The 21,819-nt window shown below is 49.9% G+C and overlaps 1 protein-coding gene across 4 annotated transcripts in view; it reads left to right on the top strand.

The window, feature by feature from the left end:
* The first annotated feature begins 8,113 nt into the window (after positions 1 to 8,113).
* Positions 8,114 to 21,819, top strand: part of LOC137426493 (tyrosine-protein kinase Mer) — a 122,859-nt gene continuing 109,153 nt past the window's right edge. For 3 of the 4 annotated variants that reach the window (XM_068115079.2, XM_068115081.2, XM_078779349.1), the window contains exons 1-3: positions 8,114 to 8,276; positions 9,121 to 9,340; positions 9,992 to 10,095. In XM_068115079.2, the coding sequence (XP_067971180.2) occupies positions 8,192 to 8,276; positions 9,121 to 9,340; positions 9,992 to 10,095 (409 nt within the window). In that variant the 5' untranslated portion in view covers positions 8,114 to 8,191. The remainder of the gene's footprint in view (positions 8,277 to 9,120; positions 9,341 to 9,991; positions 10,096 to 21,819) is intronic. The other variant, XM_068115080.2, reaches the window with a different exon arrangement.

The raw sequence follows: 21,819 nt of genomic DNA, 5'->3' as shown, positions 1-21,819 counted from the left end.
CAGATGGCACAAAAAAGGGGGAAAATAAAATAGCACAACATTTTTAGCAGGCGAGGCACCGCCCGAGGCACCGCACATCACACGATACCACGAACACCAACACAGGTACGTGGAGGGAGAGTTTAAAGAAGAAGAATTATTATCAGAAGCAGAGCGTTTCTCTGTAATGTTTTCCGAGTTTGAATAAAATGTATTTGTTGAGTTTGAAATTCACAGCTCAAATCAACATGCGGGAACTCCAACATGAGGTCGATGGACATTGTTTTTATATGTATCTACTTATTTGGAAGTGACGGGTCATACAATGAAAGCAGATCGCACATAGAGGGGGAAAATAAAATAGCACAACAAAGGCGAGGCACGGGAGTTGGAGGGGGGGGTGGGGGGGGGATGTGAGGGAGGGCTGCTTACATTTGCCGATATATGTACTTTTTAAAGATAAGAGATAAGTAAAATAGATTCAATCTGAGGAGGGAGCACGGATTTTCCATCAAGCAGGGTGTTCCATTACCGAGCTGCTTGTAGAGTGCTCGGCAATATTGTAATGTTGCGATGTTGTTGTATCGTTGCAATATTGCACTCCAACAATGCTGTTGCGATGCCTGGAGTGTCTCAATGTCCCAATTAGACAAATGAACTCTTTTAATCTTCGGAACTGCTGTTTAGGTCAATTCCGCAGGAAAAAAAATTAGAAATTTCGTTCAGGTGAAGGGATTTATCGAGCTTTGCAGAAATTAAACAAAGGCACGAACACTGATGTTTGTAAGCATTGTGATGTATGCAGGAATACAGCGATTCGTAGGTACGAAGATCGGCTATATTAGCATTCGTAGATATGAAGCTTTATTGTACAGAGACACCTGTGCTGAGGTAAGGCATGCTTGAGGTGAGCGGATAAAATGGCGGAGTAAAAACCCCAAGCTGACCGACCTGAATGCAGGCTGACCTAAGGTAAGCCTGTAAGCGTAAATGATCTTCAAAAACTCACCCAAACCCAAGTTTTCATTCATACACTCCCTTGGAGGTCGCTAAGTACAATGCAAAGTTTGGGGCTGCTAGGTTTCATGGTTTTTGAGTTATGGAGGACACACACACACACACACACACACACACACACACACACACACACACACACACACACACACACACACACACACACACACACACACACACACACACACACACACACACACACACACTTCTGTTCTGCCTCTTCTTTAATGGTCACTATTAGTATTATCCCACCTTGTGGTGTCAGGCGGGGGAAGCTTGGCCCAAGTCTTCACGAACCGGCTGGCCAGGCCTGACATTCGCCTAGTTAGGGCAGGAATTTGGCCATGGCCCATGGTGCCGGCGATACTCGCCTACTCTTTGCAAAGGACTCCATGTGATCTTTAACGTCCACGTCATGCTGGCAGACAGGACCCCCAGTTTAACGTCCACCAACCCATGCTGGCAGACAGGACGAAGTTTAACGTCCATCCGCGGGGACGGTACACACTGATGAATCACCGTGCCTGTGAAACACCGAACTGACAGCTTATAGCTGGTCGGGATTCTAACCCAGGCTAGACAGCTTCGAGGTGAGTGTGCGTACCTCTAGGGCCTCCAGGCCATCCTGTGATCCATATACATACATACATCCATACATACACACATACATGCATGCATACCACCATACATATATACATCCATACATAGATACATAGATACATACATACACACACACACACACACACACACACACACATAGATACACACATACATACATACACACATAGACACAGAGATACACACATAGATACATACATACACACATAGATACATACATACACACACACACACATAGATACACACATAGATACATACATACATACACACACACACACACATAGATACACACATACACACATAGATACATACATACACACATAGACACATAGATACGTACATACACACATAGATACACACATACACACATAGACACATAGATACATACATACACACACACACACACACACACACACACACACATAGATACATACATACACACATAGACACACACATACATACATACACAGATAGACACACATATACATACATACACACATACATACACCCATACACACATAGATACACACATACATACACACACACACACACATACATACACACATAGATACATACATACATACATACATACACACATACATGCATACACACAAAGACACATAGATACATACATACACACATAGATACATACATACACACATAGATACATACATACACACATAGATACATACATACACACATAGATACATACATACATACATACACACATACATGCATACACACACACACATAGATACACACATAGATACATACATACATACATACACACATAGATACACACATACATACGTGTATATCGTTATATTTACTAGCGTGACTCGGCGCGCTCCGCCGTTTCAGAGACGTCGTTTCAGAGAGGTAGGCATCTTTGACCATTTCGGTGTCTTTTGGGTTTCATGGTGTTTTGGGTCTTCAGGGCAATTTGGGTCTTCAGGGTCTTTTTGGTCTTCATGGTATTTTGGGTCTTCAGGGTCTTTTTGGTCTTCGGGGTATTTTGGGTCTTCAGGGTCTTTTTGGTCTTCGGGGTGTTTTGGGTCTTCGGGGTGTTTTGGGTCTTCGGGGTGTTTTGGGTCTTCGGGGTGTTTTGGGTCTTCGGGGTGTTTTGGGTCTTCGGGGTATTTTGGGTCTTCAGGGTCTTTTTGGTCTTCGGGGTGTTTTGGGTCTTCGGGGTGTTTTGGGTCTTCTGGTATTCAGGGTCTTTGGGTATTCAGGGTCTTTTGGGTCTTCAGGGGTCTTGGTGGTCTGAAGGGTCTTGGGGGGAATTAAAGGGTCATCAAAGGTCTGAGGGGTCTCAGCAGTCTTAACGCAATTAAGAGGGTTAATTGAACGGTGGATTTTTTTAAACCCCACCGGCGGTTACGGTTTACACCGTGCTTCGGCCGTGTACGATTCTCATACTATTCGTTTGGAAGTTTGGAAGAAGGAGATCTCGCGAGATCTTGGAGACGGCGGCAGGGATTTTCGAAGCTCCACACGGTCTCCACGTTTTTCGAAGTTAAGTCTGTTCACAATTGTATTTTGTCGAAACTGTATTTATCTTTCGGTGTGTGAAGTTATTGTGTGCAACTTTGGTTGTTTCTCGGTGTTTATCTTTCATAAATTGATCGTCTGTTTGCCGTGTCGCGAGCAAGGCCTTGTACAGTGTGCACTGTACAACCTTGAGGCTTTGTTTTTCTCTCAGTGGTCCGTCGTTTGTGATCCAATAACTTTCGTTCTCTGTATTCCCAGTCTTTTCACCCATAGCCTACTTCCTTGTGTAAATCTCAACTCAAAAAAAAAAAACAAACAAAAAAAACATTTCCTTCTCTGTTCTCATTCGTTTATTCATTCTTATTCGTTCGTTCGTTCTTTGACCACGTGTTTCTCCCCCATTTCCCCAGATAGTTTTCACTCATTAACCTTCAATGTTTACACTTTCCCCTCAAGTTATGTATTCCGTCATATTTTATAACACCTTTTTCTTCTTCTTCTTTAAAAGGCTGCTTTCGACTTGCTCACCAAATCAATTCATCCCCAAAAAAATATCCATCTCCTATAGTGCCTTTTTTCTACATTCCCTAAACTCTCCTGCACTCCATCCTCCATCCAGCGTCCTTAAACGTATTTTTAACTCGAAGGTCACAAGAAACTCATTTTGCAATAAATGTTCGTTTCCCATAAATCGTACACTTTCAAAAATCCAATCTCACCCCTCCCCTCCAAATCTTCCCCATAACTCCTCCCCTCCAAATCTTCCCCATCACCCCTCCCCTCCAAATCTTCCCCATCACCCATCCCTTTCAAATCTCCCCCCTTGCCCCCTCCCTCCTAAACTACCCCCTCACCCCTCCCCGCCAAGACGCCCCCTCGCCCCTCCCCTCCTAGACTCCTGCCTCACCCCTCCCCTCCAAATCTCCCCCATATCCCATCCCTTTCAAATCCCTCCCCTTGTCCCTTCCCTCCCAATCTCCCCCCTCACCCCTCCCCTTCAAATCTCCCCACCCTCATTGCTTCTCAATTTCCCCCCTCTCACTCCCCCTCCTCAAAGCGTCCTCCCCGTTTCTTCCCCCTTCAAACTCTCACCTCCATCTCCCCCAACCTTCTGCCTCGCTCTTCCCCCTCCTCAAATAACACCTCATTGTGGCTCACCCAATCACCATCAAACCTTTTGTCCGCCCCATCCTTCCCTTTCTCCGAGCTATTCTGAAATCTCTGACACACCTTCAACAGCTCTCCCTACCTCTTCCACCTCTTCCACATCTTACCCTACCCCTCCTCCCCCCTGTTCTGTATCTGATGCTCCCCCTTCCTCTTCATTAACGGTATGGACCTCAAACATCCGGGGCCTTCGTTCAAACTTAACTGATCTCTCCATACAGGTTGCTTCTGTCAAACCAGACGTGATCTGCTTAACAGAAACTTTCCTCCTTTATGATGTCTCTGATTCCATAGTATCTCTCCCGGGCTACTCCCTCCTCCGGTATGATAGACCTGAGCCTCGTCCTGGAGGCGGGGTTGCTATCTTTATCAAAAACTCTCTTCCTCACTCGCCCTGCACTGCACTCTCTCCACCTCACCCCCAGGAATACCTCTGGCTACGGCTTCCCCTTCGCTCCCACCTCTTGTTCATATGTGTGTTGTACCGTCCACCAAACAGTGATGACTCCATCTACATCTCGCTGTCTGATGATATGGACCAACTTCTAACTACTCATCCCAACTCTCTCTTCCTCATATGTGGTGATTTCAACTGTCATCATGCCAGTTGGCTGGGTGTGGGTACCTCTCTCACCAGCCATGGCTCCTCAGCAAAGGACTTCTGCGACTCACTGGGACTGACACAATCTGTCAATTTCCCGACCCGGATCTCAGTCAACGGAACATCTTCTCTTCTGGACTTGGTTATGACTAACTTCCCTGAAAATGTCTGCTGCTCTTCTTCTGCTCCGATCGGATCATCTGATCATGTCCTTGTTAAAGTGGACATCTCTCTGACCATCCTCAGGGAGCCTGCTCAGCGTCGACGAGTCTGGCATTTCACTCAGGCCAACTGGCACGGTCTTCAAGCAGCCATCAATCATCTGGACTGGTCTCCCATCTCTACCACCTCTGACATCAACTCATCCTGGGAATTCTTCCAAAGTAAATTGCTCTCTCTCATGCACAGATTTATCCCATCTCGTCTTCAGTTGTCATACCCTTCCTCCCGTCCATGGTACACGGAATCTTGTGGTGAGGCTGTTGCCCAGAAACAACTTGCCTTCGTCTCCTGGAAAGCAAATCCAACGGAAGGAAATCTCATTTCCTTTCACAAAGCCCGAAACAAGTGTGTGTCCACCCTCAGGAGAGCCAGGAAACAATATCTCTCCGTTCTCAAGACCGAACTCTCTTATCTGTCTCCCTCTTCCAAATCCTGGTGGCGTCTGGTCAAATCCGTTTCTGGTGTTTGTTCCCCCTCCATCCCCTCCCTTACCTCAAACGGCTACACAGCTGACTCCGCACGTGAAAAAGCTGAATGCCTCAACTCTGTGTTTGCCTCTAAATCTTGTGTCCCAAACCCATCCCTCTCTGTACCCACCATACCCAGTCGTACCCTGCTGCTCCTGGACTCCGTGTCCTTTCCTCCTGACAAGGTGGAAAAGTTTCTGTCAACCCTCGACTCTGATTCTGCAACTGGACCCGACGGCATCAGCCCACGGGTCCTAAAATCCTGCTCTGCTGCTCTATCTCACCCTCTCTCTGTTCTCTTCACCCTCTCTTTTGCTCAAGGTCAACTGCCATCTGCTTGGAAATCAGCCAACATCACCGCTTTGCACAAAAAAGGTGCAAAAACAGATCCTAGCAACTACAGACCAATCAGCCTTCTCCCAATTATCAGCAAAGTCATGGAATCCATCATTGCTTCTGATATGAAATCTTTCCTCTTCTCCAATGGCTTGATCTCTGATCATCAATTTGGTTTCAGACCAGGTCACTCTACTCTGGACATGCTGCTTCTGCTGTCTCAACAATGGATGGAGGTCCTCAATGCCAAACAGGAAATTAGAGCTGTCTCCCTCGACATATCACGTGCCTTCGACACGGTCTGGCACCCCGCTCTGCTCACCAAACTCTCCTCCTTTGGTATCCATGGAAATCTCCACGCATGGCTGGCGGACTTCCTCTCTAGTCGTCGTCAACGTGTGGCCCTGAATGGGTTTCTCTCATCTCCTCTTCCTGTTCAGGCTGGAGTTCCCCAAGGCAGTGTTCTGGGCCCCGTGCTTTTTCTGGTCTTCATCAATGATCTCTCTGACTCTCTCGAAAATCCTCTCTATCTCTTTGCTGATGACTCCACTCTCTGCCGCTCCATTCCTCTTCCCTCAGATCGGCAGTCTGCTGCCTCCTCACTCTCTGAAGACCTGGACAAAATCACAGACTGGTCAAACAAGTGGAACATGTCTTTCAATCCTGACAAATCTCACACTCTTACTATGTCTCTCCGAAAAGATCGACTGGACAACCCTCCCATCTACTTTCTCAACAATCCTCTCCAAGAAGTTCTGTCGCTCAAGATTTTGGGTCTCACTATCTGCCATGATCTTTCTTGGGAAAACCACATTTCAAAGCTGGCCTCCAAAGCCAGTCGCCGACTGGGCATCCTCCGTCGTGCGAAGTCCTTCCTCGGCACACCTGAGCTCCTCACCACATACAAGGCTTTCATCCGCAGCTCAATGGAATACTGTTCTCCCCTATGGGCCGGTGCTCCTGCCTCACACCTAGCTCGGCTTCACGCTGTTGAAACCAAAGCTTTCAGAATTATTGGAATCTCCCGCGATGAAGCTATCTCTGAGGGCCTTTCACTCACTCACCGCAGGCAGGTAGGTGGTCTTTCTGTCTTCTACCGACTCCACTCCGGCCTTGCACCCCCAGCTCTCTCTGTGCTCTGTCCCCCAAATATTCCTACAGGTCGCACAAGATCTGCCAGCAACCCTCTGATGGTTAAACTGCCGAAATCTCGGCTCTCCGCTCACCTTCACTCTTTCATTCCTCTTTTCTCCCGCCTCTGGAACAAACTCCCTCACTCCCTTCAATCCCACTCCTCCCTCCAGGTCTTTAAAACAGCTGTTCACCACCATCTCTTATCTTCCCCCATCCAAAACCTTGAACTTTTCTACCCCCGCTAATTCACCCCAGATCCACCTTGTTTGAAATTCCAACTTCTTTCCTGGAAGTCCTGGCAGTGTCCATATGTTTTATACCTCTCCCACTGCCCCCTTCCCACGCCCCCCCCCCCCAAAGCCCTCGCCCTCTCTCAGATCTCTCGATGTCTCCATGTCTCTCGGTCCCTGCTCTCAAATGTTGTGTTTGTGTCCTTCCCCCTCTCTCCCCATCTTGTCTACCGCTCCCTATGTTATATGTTTTATGTGTCGGTTTGTCTTTCTGTGTGATTAATGTTCGCTCTTTCACGAGCCTCGATATTGTATACAAAAAAAAAAAAAAAAAAAAAAAAAAAAAAAAAAAAAAATTGAGAGGGTGGTAATTTTATTTGAAGAAGAAGAAGACGTTTTCATCGCATATAAACACACGTAGCGAACCATATACGCTTGCTCTATTGCAATAAGATACCTATACATGGTAAACATCTCTGTATGTATTCTCTGCACGGCCACGTCTTTCAAATTACAAATAGAACTGCGTGGGTGTGGGGAGGGAGGAGGGAGAAACTCGCATTATTAGCACGTACCATGTCCGTGACTCATCCTGAGGTAGCAGGTAGGTCGGGTGGGCACGTTGGCAGCAGCGACGCCTCCTGGCCTGCGATGAAGCAGCCGAGCAGCGTCTGAAACACGAGAGTACGGATTGTTGTAGAGGGGAGGAGTTAACGTACATACTGTAGTTGAGGGGAGGAGCTAAAGTACATGCTGTGGTAGAGGGGAGGAGCTAAATTAATACTCCAGTAGAGGGGAGGAGCAAAAGTACACACTTGTCGTAGAGGGGAGGAGCTAAAACTGTAACCACGCCCTTTCCTCCCACGATCTCCAGCCACGAGCTGGCGGTCTTTCCTCGAAGCATCCTCACGCCGGGAAGCGTGAGGCTGGAGATGGGCGCCATGAGCAGGGGTACGTGGCTCTGTGTGAGCGCTCTGTACCTGGGTACCTTGGCTGGAGCGCTGTCTGCCATTGGAGGTGAGTGACAGAGAGGGGAGTGGGGATAACCTGCTTTGGGGAACCAATGGTGCATCGCTTGAATGCACCATTACGATTGGTCTTCTTTGGAACCCCCTGCTAATGTTATTTTAATTCCTCCAATTTAAATACCTGGTAAGATAGGTGAGAGGTGGCACATTGACATTTGAGCGGTCAATTAATACCTGACTATAAACTGTCCGAATGCGTTGGGTTGACGTTAAAGATCCCACTGTGCCTTTCGAAAAGAGCAGACCATTGTGTCGGTGTTTTGGCTAAATTCCTTCCCTGACCTTTCCGGGTAACATACCTGAGCACCGCCAGGTCTAGTTACCCATGGAAACAATAACATGACGTCATACAAGGTCATGGAACCAATCAGATCAGAAGTCCTCCATGAATCCACGGCGACTCTTGTTGGACCTTCTGCATGGTGGTGATGACGTCACTGTGATGTTTACCTGCGCAAATGCATTTCGACACAGATTTATTTGCACCTTTACATGAGATTACAAAATCTATTCGAGCCAAACGACGAGAAACTATATGCAAACCCCCACCTGCTCCTATTGAATATGTTTCACCTGCGTCAAGTGGTCACCTGCTTCCACAAACAATGACGGAATGGCTTGATATCTCACGTTAGCCACAACAATTACTCTTTATTTTTCTGTACAGAATGAGGCTATTTATTTAGTGAAGAGGTGCAATGATTCATCCCTCCAACCTTCTCTCTTGCTTCCTCATCTCCGTCCCTTTCCTCCTCTGCATCCCTTATCTTTCATTGTCCTAATTTCGTCATCGAAAGTTCAGCAGGTGACCCTCGCCACGCCCTTCTCCGCAGATGTGGTGTTCGCCAAGGGGCCGCGGAACGACACGGTGTCCGTCGGCAGCAAACACTCTCTCAGCTGCGAAGCCCAGGTACCAGGTATCCACTGGCGCGTGCGCTGGCTCCGGGACGGAACCTTGCTCGCTACTGACCATGAAACTGATCGCATCGTGCCGAGAGACGCTTTCCTGCGTAAAGGGGATGGTTCCAGCTACACCTTCAGCAGCACCTTGAGGTCATTTGCCCTGCTCATTCATTCTCCGAAGCAGACTCTAAATTGTTCCACATGCACAACAACAACAACAACAACAACAACATGCATGTTAAGGCCATTTTCCCTGCTAGAGCGGGGGTTAGCCTTGCGGTCCCCATGACAATCTTCTCCATCTCCCCTTGTTAACCCCCTTAGCCGCATTTCTTCCTCCACCATCTTTAGCCAAGTCTTTCTCGGTCTTCCCCGTCCTCTACTTCCCTCTACATTCATTTCCATCGCTCTTCTCAACCAGTCACTTTCATCCTTCCACGTGCACAAATGTATACAAATTGTGCACAAAGCTTCTCTATGAATTACTTGCTATAATATATTGTTCTGAGGTTAAGGTCGAAATGAAGAGCAGCTCTTTCATCTTGTTTTTCTCACAACTGCGTCATGTATCTTCATTTCCTGAGTCATCGAGTCATCAATCATGGATACCTGGCCAATGACAACGATGTATTGTAATTTACGTGAGTCGACATGCAGGATTTGTTTTTGTGTAATAAGTCTCTTGCTTTCACAAATCTGTGCCCATGGCACTTTGGACAACGTCCAACTTTGCTTTTTCCACTGCAGGCAATTGATCTGATGTATTGAATTGCCTTCATTTTGATGATACTGTTGTTGCAGTTTCAGTCGGGTCCAGCATGCGGATGCGGGGAATTACAGCTGCCGATTGGACACCGATGGGGAGGCCGTGGCCTTTTCCGAAGGAGGACATCTCAGAGTGGAAGGTGGGACCTTTAATGAAAGAATTAAAAAACTTTTTTTTTCAGCAGAATGTAATGCCACATTTATGTAACATGGATGTGAATATAACAATAAATTCAAAAAACCTGCAGCTTACTCCTCAGTCACACTTGCTCTGCGGCTGGGATACGGCGGCCGAACCCCCCCCCCCCCTAAATTGACAGAAACGTGCGGCGGCCGCAGAGTTTCTGAGGTGGCCTCAGGGTGGCCCTAGGGCGTATGGCTATCTTTTACAGGCCGTAGGGGTCGCCGTGGAATTATAGCGCGGAGTTATAACTTTTTTCATTTCTAGGACGGCCGTAGCAATTCGACAAGCCATAGCCATGACAACTGTAAGTGCTGTTATACATATGAAAAAGAACTGGTATATATATACCCACTCGTTACCGTCCGTCTGGCCGCACGTTCGCCTTAGCGCCCCCCTGCGGTCGCCTTGCAGGCACCTTGAGGCTACCTTGAGGCTACCTTGCGTCTGCCTTGAAAATTCTATGGCCGCCGCAGGGACGCCCTAAGGTCACCGTGCGACATCAAATCAAAGACCGTACGGCACCCCCACGTTTTCGGTCTCCACAATTTCTAAATACCCCGTGCGGCTACCCGAAAAATAAAAACATATGTGACTGCTACATTGTGTGACTGTGGAAATACTGCGGCCGCCCTATAATTGCTAGTGGCCGTAGATTTTTTTAGAGCCTACGGCCGCCGAGCCAAATGTGACTGAAGCATTAGCAGAACTATATATATTGTTACGGACACGACTTAGATGTTGCTTGACCGAGCGGAATGGCCGCCGTGTTCGCACAGTTTACCCGATTACACTCGAACGTTGGCCGAATCGCGCTATGCTAAATCAATGAAGGAAAGGACACAACGGCTGGGATAAATGCAACGACACAAGGGGTACAGTTCTCAAGACCTCCGGAGGAGGATATAATATTGGTGATGCAGAAACAGGTAGATTACACGGTAAGAGGTAAAGCACAGAAAAGATGGGCACTTAGACACAGTCTTATCTTATCCCCGACAGACCACAGACAAACGGGACAAGACTGACTTACACAGGGATTGATGGCAAGGAAGGGCAGGCAGTCGATAGCACAAGGTGCACCTTGGCTCAGGGGCAGAATCAAACGCGGTCCGGTCCAGAGATGCGGGGAGGTATTCAGCGCTTGGAGGTGGCGTCTTCTCTCTCCGTGGTGTCGGCGCATCTGACGTCACCTCCCTCTTTCTGCGCATGCTCAGCGGGGAGTGACACGCCCTCGGCTCGTTGTGTCCGCCCCAGATGGAATCGGTCCGCCGCTTCCATTGGGTGCGGGGGGTTACCGGGCTCCGCCCTTGACGAGGAGCTGACAGCGAGCCCCTGCATGGTAACCCCGTCGGAGCACATGTTCAATGGCGGCTAACCATGCCGGAGTGAGGACGCACACTCCCGCGCCGCCTCCGCTGTTGTTGTTGTTGTTGTTGTACCATGAGGAAGAGCTGCGGGGAGGTATTGGGAGGTCCTAAACTTTCTAACGGTGCCATACAATCACATTCTGGTGCAACGAAGAGTCAGAATTAATGGAAACGAGTCCTTAACTGACATAGACTAAGAATAACTAGCAAGATGTCCTATAGTTGTCTACGTGAGAGGCGGTGGACCTGGATGCGACATTTAATGGGGGAAAAAGGGGGAGTTCGGGTCTACAGAGTGTTGTTTACAGAAAATGGGACTAGGGAATGGGGGATTGGGGATAGTTGGGAAGTATTAGGGAAATAGGGGAATATTTACAAGTGGATATGGATGGAGGCCAATCTCATATCCGCAACATTGCACCCTTCTCTACCTCGGGGCGTCCCGACCCGATAAATTTTTACTTACTTTAGTGTGGCACTCAGATGTAGTTCCCTCTACTATTAACTCAACCCTGAGTGCGACAGTTTTACAGATGTTCACAAATGAGTAAATATGTCCCCCTGCGACGTTGCACCCTTCACCTCGCAGAAACACACCCACAGGATAACCGAATCGCGGAAAGAATCCTCAAACTAAACATACAGCCGGTAGGGAGCATTATTTACACAAGACTACACTGATATTTACACTACGATCCAGGACCTGTTCTTTGAGGAACACATGCAGATGTTATGCATAGAGAGAGCACGCATGCCAGCATCGATACACCAACCCACGAGTGCCCTGTGGCCCTACGGCCTTTAATAATGTGCAGAGCACCCCATCCAAGCACCAAAAGCACCACCCCATCATGTACAGTCAGCACCATCCGGTGCACCAATAAAGTGCTCAACAATCACCGGTGGTGTCGCAGCCGGCCGATGTTCTGCCGCTGGTCTTGCCTTGGAGCCCACTTGGTGTTCTGGCTTCCTTAGAAATAAAGAAAGGCGCCAACCGCGTCCATTTCTAAATTGTGGCCGTCAGGGGGCCAACTAAAAGTGGTTCACCTGTATGGCATAGGTGCCACGTTGACCCATAGGTCCATCCACGGGTGGTGCTTGCCCGCAGAAGAACTGCGGTCCATGGTGGGCGGCCACAAAAATTGCGGTCCATATGGTGTATCGATCCAGGCAGCAAGCAGCGAAAGTGCAGGCCCACAACTGCAGAGCCAGCACCTCTCTCTCCTCTCTCTCTGCCCCAAAGCCAGATCCTCGGAGGTGGGAGACAAAAAGAAGCAAGTGAGTAAGGTGGTAAGGGCGCAAAAGTGCACGCAATATTAGGTAATGCACACTAGGGGTACATGGGAACCAGCTGAGACAGGTATGTTCCTACCGTACGCCCCCCCCCCCCCCCACCAGGTAACCTACATTGCCCCTCCCTTACCCCTTACTGTATCCACAAAATACAACACTACCCATAAACATCTACTTTACAAATCAACAAACGTCCCTACTGTCTTCCCCGTTCCTCCCATAAACCAAATTCGTCTTCTCTCCCTCCTAACCAATCAAATTTGCCATTTCCAACTCCCATCAAAATTTGCCATCTCCAACTCAACATCAAAATTTGCCATCACCAATTCATCATCAGTCCCTCCTAAGGAGGGAGAGATGGAATCACCCCAATGTCTCATCCACGTCGTGATGCGTCTCACAAATCCACACAGCAATTCTCATTTCCTGCAACACAGAACAAAGAAAACACAGGTGTGGAGTCATCATCATCACCTCAGGTAAGTGGCTGCGTATAGTGCGACGGGTTCATCAATCCTAACTATTTCCTAAATGACTTTAACAACTTTACATTACCCGGGGTCTTTCCCTGCCAATCCATTGGCCAACTTACACTATGGGTTCTAAAAACCAATTCCCATTGACCAAACTGTGGTGCTTCTCAATTTGGGGTCTCACTCCCCCGATTCATCTCCCGGTGCCCTCGCACAATTTCTGGGCTGTGACGTGTAGCTCTCCCAGCAGGTCTACCCACCTGCACACCTCCACCACTGTAGTTGCCACCCGAGCTTACCTGCTCCTCACCCTAACCTAACTAACTGGGGAAGGCCCTCTCGCACTCTCACCCCCTCAGTGCCCTCTCTGGCACGGGCTGCCCGATCCACACCCGGGATCCTCAGGCACCCACTGACACTAACGGCTCCCAGAGCCCACCTGCGGCCTCACCTGGCCGACATCCTCACAGTGGTGGAGCGCCCAACCAACTACACACACTAACAGGCTACACGCCCAGCCATTTCCACAACACTAATGCACCCATCCACAATACCATTCTGCAACCGCACCACAAATGCCAATATCCAACCACAATTTACCTATACCCTCTACCTAACACTTACACTACCCGCCCCGGGTATCCGTGATGGGGGTCCACTCTTCCCCCATTCACACCTTCGCACCATGCACACCACTCCGTACCACTTACTCCATGTATTCCACACACCTGTACTTGCACACCTGTGCTCTCACACCTGGTGCCACCTGCACCCTTCTCTCCCCAAGCGCATTCGCGCTGATCCACAACACTCACTACTCATACACTGCTCCACACACCTGTTCAGTTGCACACCTGTGCAATCACACCTGTTCAATCCTCACACACACGGCATCATCTCAGCTAACTACTCCCCTCTGAAACTTGCGCTTCCCAGTCATCCCTTTAAACTATTGCGCTCCCTCGTCATTATCCAACCACGCTTATCTACCTGCGTCCCCACTACAGGTATCCTTGTCACTAACTAACCTTAACGTTACCTAATGTCATCTTCGCTAGATCCCTATCAATATAACCTAACCCACCCGGGCTAGTTTTCACTGCCATACACCCCATAAGCTATAGCGCATTTGCCCCACGTTTGTGAGGGATGACAGAGTTGCCATCCCACCACATCGGGCATCTCCCACTACCAATTTTGCACATCAAATTTCAACAAATCAAAAATTTGCCAATCACTACTCATCATCTGCCAATCATTACTGCCAATCCTTTGCCAATCATCAAATTTTGTTTTTTTCTAATTTTGGGTCCAAAACACTAACCTCATCACACAGTCTACTCACTAATGCCTCTCGGTGCGCCAATTCCTGTCCAAAGCCCGGCTTCGTAAAGCCGAGCAATGAATGCGGGTTGTTTGGTGCCAGCGGCTGGATACGTCCCGCATTCGGGGCAGGGAAGGAGGTTTACCCGGGCCGAGGTCCCACGCACCATCTCGGCATGGAGCCATCCCATGGCCCGATCTCAACCTGCCGGAATGCCTCAACAAAAAGTGGTCGCCATGACGACCCTTCCTATCGGGCTGCCCGCTCCGCCTAGTGGAGCCCGGACGCGGCCGTTCCAAGCGAGGCACAGCGTGGATCGCGTACGGCGGTTCTTTCGAAACCGCCGTGGTTCGGATCCCCGCTGGTCCTCGCGGCACGCGAAGCTGCCCGACGCGCACCGAGGGCCCGATTCGGCTATAAGTCGTTCTAACCTCCAACCCGGTTACCGTCGATGCTTCACCTGCATGCTTACATGCATACGCTACCCCTTTCTTGCTCATACCTCCAGCTGTTCCCATGCTCCTCGTACCTTTCCTTACACACCTCGGTACACTCGTTCCACTCCCAGCCTTGGTCACACACCTGACCACCGAACACTTTGGCACACATTCGTTGGTTGCACACCTCACCAACACACCTCTTCGCGCCCCCTCCTCGGTCACCTCCTCTGTGACAATCACAGGTGTGCTCTTACTCGCACACCCAACCACGTGCCTCACTACCAATTCCAGCGTGCATTCCCACACACGCTCTACCATTCCAGGTGTGCATCCTTCCATTCCAGGTGTACATCCTTTCTCACCTGTCACAACCAACTCACGCTCCGTGTCACTCTTACTACTCTCACCTCCACTCTTGACAGCGCACTCACCCTTACTCTCGACAGCGCACTCTTTCCTCATGCACCCGTCCGTTACACACCTTTCTCGCGCACACTCTTGCGCACACTCTCCCGTCACACCCTCTGTAACCCTCACCACAGGCGTGCATTCTTCCTTACTTTTGACAGCGCACTCTTTCCCCATGCACCTGTCCATCACACATCGTTCTCGCACACCCTCTCCCGTTACATCCTCTGTAACACTCACCACAGGCGTGCATTCTCCCTTTACACCCTCCGTAACACTCCTCACTACGCACTTCCATGTGCTCCCTCGCACACGCGCTACGACCGACTCACTCTCGACAGCACCCTCACTCCTTGGCACGCACTTTTTCCTCACACACCCCAGAGTCGGACTTTCTCGCACACCTCCTTTTTCGCACACCAGACCTGTCGCACACTTCACCAACGGCCTCTCACGAACACCCGGGTCCATCTCGACCCCCAAGCTTCTTAAATCACCTGGCGCATCATACGCACGACCATATTGGTCACCACTTACACCGGGTCCTCTTCCTCTTCGCTTCTCCTCCATCACCTGCGAATCCCTCATCCGGTTAATGAGCACATCATCACGATCCGAACACAGACTTTGGACCAATTCTTTTACTTCCTCTTTTATCTCTTTCTTATCCCCTCTCCGTCGCTTCTTAATTTCGCTCACCCCTTCTTCCACTTCTTCTAATTTCTGCTTCACCTCTTCTATTTCCCGGTACGTCTCCTCAAGCTCGTCCTCTAAGGCTACCTTGACCGTTTCCATGTGCGTCCTCACCTGCCGGTCCTTCGTCTCCATTACCTCTATCACCTCGTCCATTTTCCTCGTCAGGTCCTCATGTACCGTCTGACACTCTTTTTTAATTACCCCTACGTCCTTTTTCATCTCCTTCTGTGTCGATTTTAAACCCTCTATTACCGCTGTGTTCTTCTTTACCTGGTCCGTTAGTTCTTTTTGTCCCTCCGTCAGCTGTTCTACTCCCAGCGTCAACTCCTCTATACCACCTTGCAATTTTACAGTCCCCTTTCTCACCTCCTTCTCCATGCGCTCCTTACAGTGCCTCACCTCCTCGCGCACTCCTCCGACCTCCTCACTCACACCTCTTCTGATCTCTTCTCCCATCACTTGCATCTCCTGCCCAGATGCCACCCTCATCTGCTCCATTTCCTCCCTGTGAGCATCCAATTTAGTTTCTACCCCCATTCTGACCCCCTCTATCTGCTGCCCCATTTGTTTAACTTCCCTTTCCGCTTGGTCCCTCATGTCCCTCAATTTGCCTTCCATACTGTTTTCTAACCCCTCTAACCCCTTTTGCATCCCTTCCATTTGATTCTCTTGAGCGGCCATTCTGTTTTCTACCCCCATTAACCCCTCCTGTATTTCCCCTAATCTATTGTCTAATCCCTCTATTCTACTCCCTAACCCTCCGATCTGGGCCCCCATGTCCTCCCTCAATTTCTCGCTATTGGACCCCATCCTTTGTTCTAACCATTGGCTATTGGCCCCCATGTCCTCCCTCAATTTCTCGCTATTGGACCCCATTACCCCCATTTGCTCACTCTGAGCCTCTATACTGTTTTTCAAACCTCCAATTTGGTCTCCCATTTGTCCCATAAGGGCCCCCATCATTCTGTTTTCCATTTCTTCATTATTCTTGTCCATAAGGGCCTTCATTTGCATAAAAAAAAGGTTCAAATCCACCGGTGGCGCTACTACGGTCGCGGGCGCGGTCGCCGTGGCCATGTGCGAGGCGCCATTTTGCGCGCCCGTAACCTCGTGCGCGACGACGCTATTTTGCGAACCTGCCACCCTCACTGCTTCGCTCTCCTCTTGTCCCTCAATTTGGTCCTGGATCGAACCTGCCTCACTCTCCTCTACCGGAACCCAGCCGTCTTGATCCGCCATAGCGCGACTTTCAAAATTCGGGTTTTTTTTTTCGTAAAACAAAATCACATTTCGCCGTTAATAATTTCGAGCGCGTGAAGCGCGCTTCGGGTCCGATCTCACTCCTCGACACCAATTGTTACGGACACGACTTAGATGTTGCTTGACCGAGCGGAATGGCCGCCGTGTTCGCACAGTTTACCCGATTACACTCGAACGTTGGCCGAATCGCGCTATGCTAAATCAATGAAGGAAAGGACACAACGGCTGGGATAAATGCAACGACACAAGGGGTACAGTTCTCAAGACCTCCGGAGGAGGATATAATATTGGTGATGCAGAAACAGGTAGATTACACGGTAAGAGGTAAAGCACAGAAAAGATGGGCACTTAGACACAGTCTTATCTTATCCCCGACAGACCACAGACAAACGGGACAAGACTGACTTACACAGGGATTGATGGCAAGGAAGGGCAGGCAGTCGATAGCACAAGGTGCACCTTGGCTCAGGGGCAGAATCAAACGCGGTCCGGTCCAGAGATGCGGGGAGGTATTCAGCGCTTGGAGGTGGCGTCTTCTCTCTCCGTGGTGTCGGCGCATCTGACGTCACCTCCCTCTTTCTGCGCATGCTCAGCGGGGAGTGACACGCCCTCGGCTCGTTGTCTCCGCCCCAGATGGAATCGGTCCGCCGCTTCCATTGGGTGCGGGGGGTTACCGGGCTCCGCCCTTGACGAGGAGCTGACAGCGAGCCCCTGCATGGTAACCCCGTCGGAGCACATGTTCAATGGCGGCTAACCATGCCGGAGTGAGGACGCACACTCCCCGCGCCGCCACCGCTGTTGTTGTTGTTGTTGTTGTTGTACCATGAGGAAGAGCTGCGGGGAGGTATTGGGAGGTCCTAAACTTTCTAACGGTGCCATACAATCACATTCTGGTGCAACGAAGAGTCAGAATTAATGGAAACGAGTCCTTAACTGACATAGACTAAGAATAACTAGCAAGATGTCCTATAGTTGTCTACGTGAGAGGCGGTGGACCTGGATGCGACATTTAATGGGGGAAAAAGGGGGAGTTCGGGTCTACAGAGTGTTGTTTACAGAAAATGGGACTAGGGAATGGGGGATTGGGGATAGTTGGGAAGTATTGGGGAAATAGGGGAATATTTACAAGCGGATATGGATGGAGGCCAATCTCATATCCGCAACATTGCACCCTTCTCTACCTCGGGGCGTCCCGACCCGATAAATTTTTACTTACTTTAGTGTGGCACTCAGATGTAGTTCCCTCTACTATTAACTCAACCCTGAGTGCGACAGTTTTACAGATGTTCACAAATGAGTAAATATGTCCCCCTGCGACGTTGCACCCTTCACCTCGCAGAAACACACCCACAGGATAACCGAATCGCGGAAAGAATCCTCAAACTAAACATACAGCCGGTAGGGAGCATTATTTACACAAGACTACACTGATATTTACACTACGATCCAGGACCTGTTCTTTGAGGAACACATGCAGATGTTATGCATAGAGAGAGCACGCATGCCAGCATCGATACACCAACCCACGAGTGCCCTGTGGCCCTACGGCCTTTAATAATGTGCAGAGCACCCCATCCAAGCACCAAAAGCACCACCCCATCATGTACAGTCAGCACCATCCGGTGCACCAATAAAGTGCTCAACAATCACCGGTGGTGTCGCAGCCGGCCGATGTTCTGCCGCTGGTCTTGCCTTGGAGCCCACTTGGTGTTCTGGCTTCCTTAGAAATAAAGAAAGGCGCCAACCGCGTCCATTTCTAAATTGTGGCCGTCAGGGGGCCAACTAAAAGTGGTTCACCTGTATGGCATAGGTGCCACGTTGACCCATAGGTCCATCCACGGGTGGTGCTTGCCCGCAGAAGAACTGCGGTCCATGGTGGGCGGCCACAAAAATTGCGGTCCATATGGTGTATCGATCCAGGCAGCAAGCAGCGAAAGTGCAGGCCCACAACTGCAGAGCCAGCACCTCTCTCTCCTCTCTCTCTGCCCCAAAGCCAGATCCTCGGAGGTGGGAGACAAAAATAAGCAAGTGAGTAAGGTGGTAAGGGCGCAAAAGTGCACGCAATATTAGGTAATGCACACTAGGGGTACATGGGAACCAGGTGAGACAGGTACGTTCCTACCGTACGCCCCCCCCCCCCCCACCAGGTAACCTACATTGCCCCTCCCTTACCCCTTACTGTATCCACAAAATACAACACTACCCATAAACATCTACTTTACAAATCAACAAACGTCCCTACTGTCTTCCCCGTTCCTCCCATAAACCAAATTCGTCTTCTCTCCCTCCTAACCAATCAAATTTGCCATTTCCAACTCCCATCAAAATTTGCCATCTCCAACTCAACATCAAAATTTGCCATCACCAATTCATCATCAGTCCCTCCTAAGGAGGGAGAGATGGAATCACCCCAATGTCTCATCCACGTCGTGATGCGTCTCACAAATCCACACAGCAATTCTCATTTCCTGCAACACAGAACAAAGAAAACACAGGTGTGGAGTCATCATCATCACCTCAGGTAAGTGGCTGCGTATGGTGCGACGGGTTCATCAATCCTAACTATTTCCTAAATGACTTTAACAACTTTACATTACCCGGGGTCTTTCCCTGCCAATCCATTGGCCAACTTACACTATGGGTTCTAAAAACCAATTCCCATTGACCAAACTGTGGTGCTTCTCAATTTGGGGTCTCACTCCCCCGATTCATCTCCCGGTGCCCTCGCACAATTTCTGGGCTGTGACGTGTAGCTCTCCCAGCAGGTCTACCCACCTGCACACCTCCACCACTGTAGTTGCCACCCGAGCTTACCTGCTCCTCACCCTAACCTAACTAACTGGGGAAGGCCCTCTCGCACTCTCACCCCCTCAGTGCCCTCTCTGGCACGGGCTGCCCGATCCACACCCGGGATCCTCAGGCACCCACTGACACTAACGGCTCCCAGAGCCCACCTGCGGCCTCACCTGGCCGACATCCTCACAGTGGTGGAGCGCCCAACCAACTACACACACTAACAGGCTACACGCCCAGCCATTTCCACAACACTAACGCACCCATCCACAATACCATTCTGCAACCGCACCACAAATGCCAATATCCAACCACAATTTACCTATACCCTCTACCTAACACTTACACTACCCGCCCCGGGTATCCGTGATGGGGGTCCACTCTTCCCCCATTCACACCTTCGCACCATGCACACCACTCCGTACCACTTACTCCATGTATTCCACACACCTGTACTTGCACACCTGTGCTCTCACACCTGGTGCCACCTGCACCCTTCTCTCCCCAAGCGCATTCGCGCTGATCCACAACACTCACTACTCATACACTGCTCCACACACCTGTTCAGTTGCACACCTGTGCAATCACACCTGTTCAATCCTCACACACACGGCATCATCTCAGCTAACTACTCCCCTCTGAAACTTGCGCTTCCCAGTCGTCCCTTTAAACTATTGCGCTCCCTCGTCATTATCCAACCACGCTTATCTACCTGCGTCCCCACTACAGGTATCCTTGTCACTAACTAACCTTAACGTTACCTAATGTCATCTTCGCTAGATCCCTATCAATATAACCTAACCCACCCGGGCTAGTTTTCACTGCCATACACCCCATAAGCTATAGCGCATTTGCCCCACGTTTGTGAGGGATGACAGAGTTGCCATCCCACCACATCGGGCATCTCCCACTACCAATTTTGCACATCAAATTTCAACAAATCAAAAATTTGCCAATCACTACTCATCATCTGCCAATCATTACTGCCAATCCTTTGCCAATCATCAAATTTTGTTTTTTTCTAATTTTGGGTCCAAAACACTAACCTCATCACACAGTCTACTCACTAATGCCTCTCGGTGCGCCAATTCCTGTCCAAAGCCCGGCTTCGTAAAGCCGAGCAATGAATGCGGGTTGTTTGGTGCCAGCGGCTGGATACGTCCCGCATTCGGGGCAGGGAAGGAGGTTTACCCGGGCCGAGGTCCCACGCACCATCTCGGCATGGAGCCATCCCATGGCCCGATCTCGACCTGCCGGAATGCCTCAACAAAAAGTGGTCGCCATGACGACCCTTCCTATCGGGCTGCCCGCTCCGCCTAGTGGAGCCCGGACGCGGCCGTTCCAAGCGAGGCACAGCGTGGATCGCGTACGGCGGTTCTTTCGAAACCGCCGTGGTTCGGATCCCCGCTGGTCCTCGCGGCACGCGAAGCTGCCCGACGCGCACCGAGGGCCCGATTCGGCTATAAGTCGTTCTAACCTCCAACCCGGTTACCGTCGATGCTTCACCTGCATGCTTACATGCATACGCTACCCCTTTCTTGCTCATACCTCCAGCTGTTCCCATGCTCCTCGTACCTTTCCTTACACACCTCGGTACACTCGTTCCACTCCCAGCCTTGGTCACAC

The sequence above is a fragment of the Myxine glutinosa genome, chromosome 5, assembly GCF_964187855.1.
Source record: "Myxine glutinosa chromosome 5, kmMyxGlut1.1, whole genome shotgun sequence".
Classification (NCBI taxonomy): Eukaryota; Metazoa; Chordata; class Myxini; order Myxiniformes; family Myxinidae; genus Myxine; species Myxine glutinosa.
Note: the sequence above shows the minus strand (reverse complement) of the source record. Positions and strands in the feature narration are given on the sequence as shown.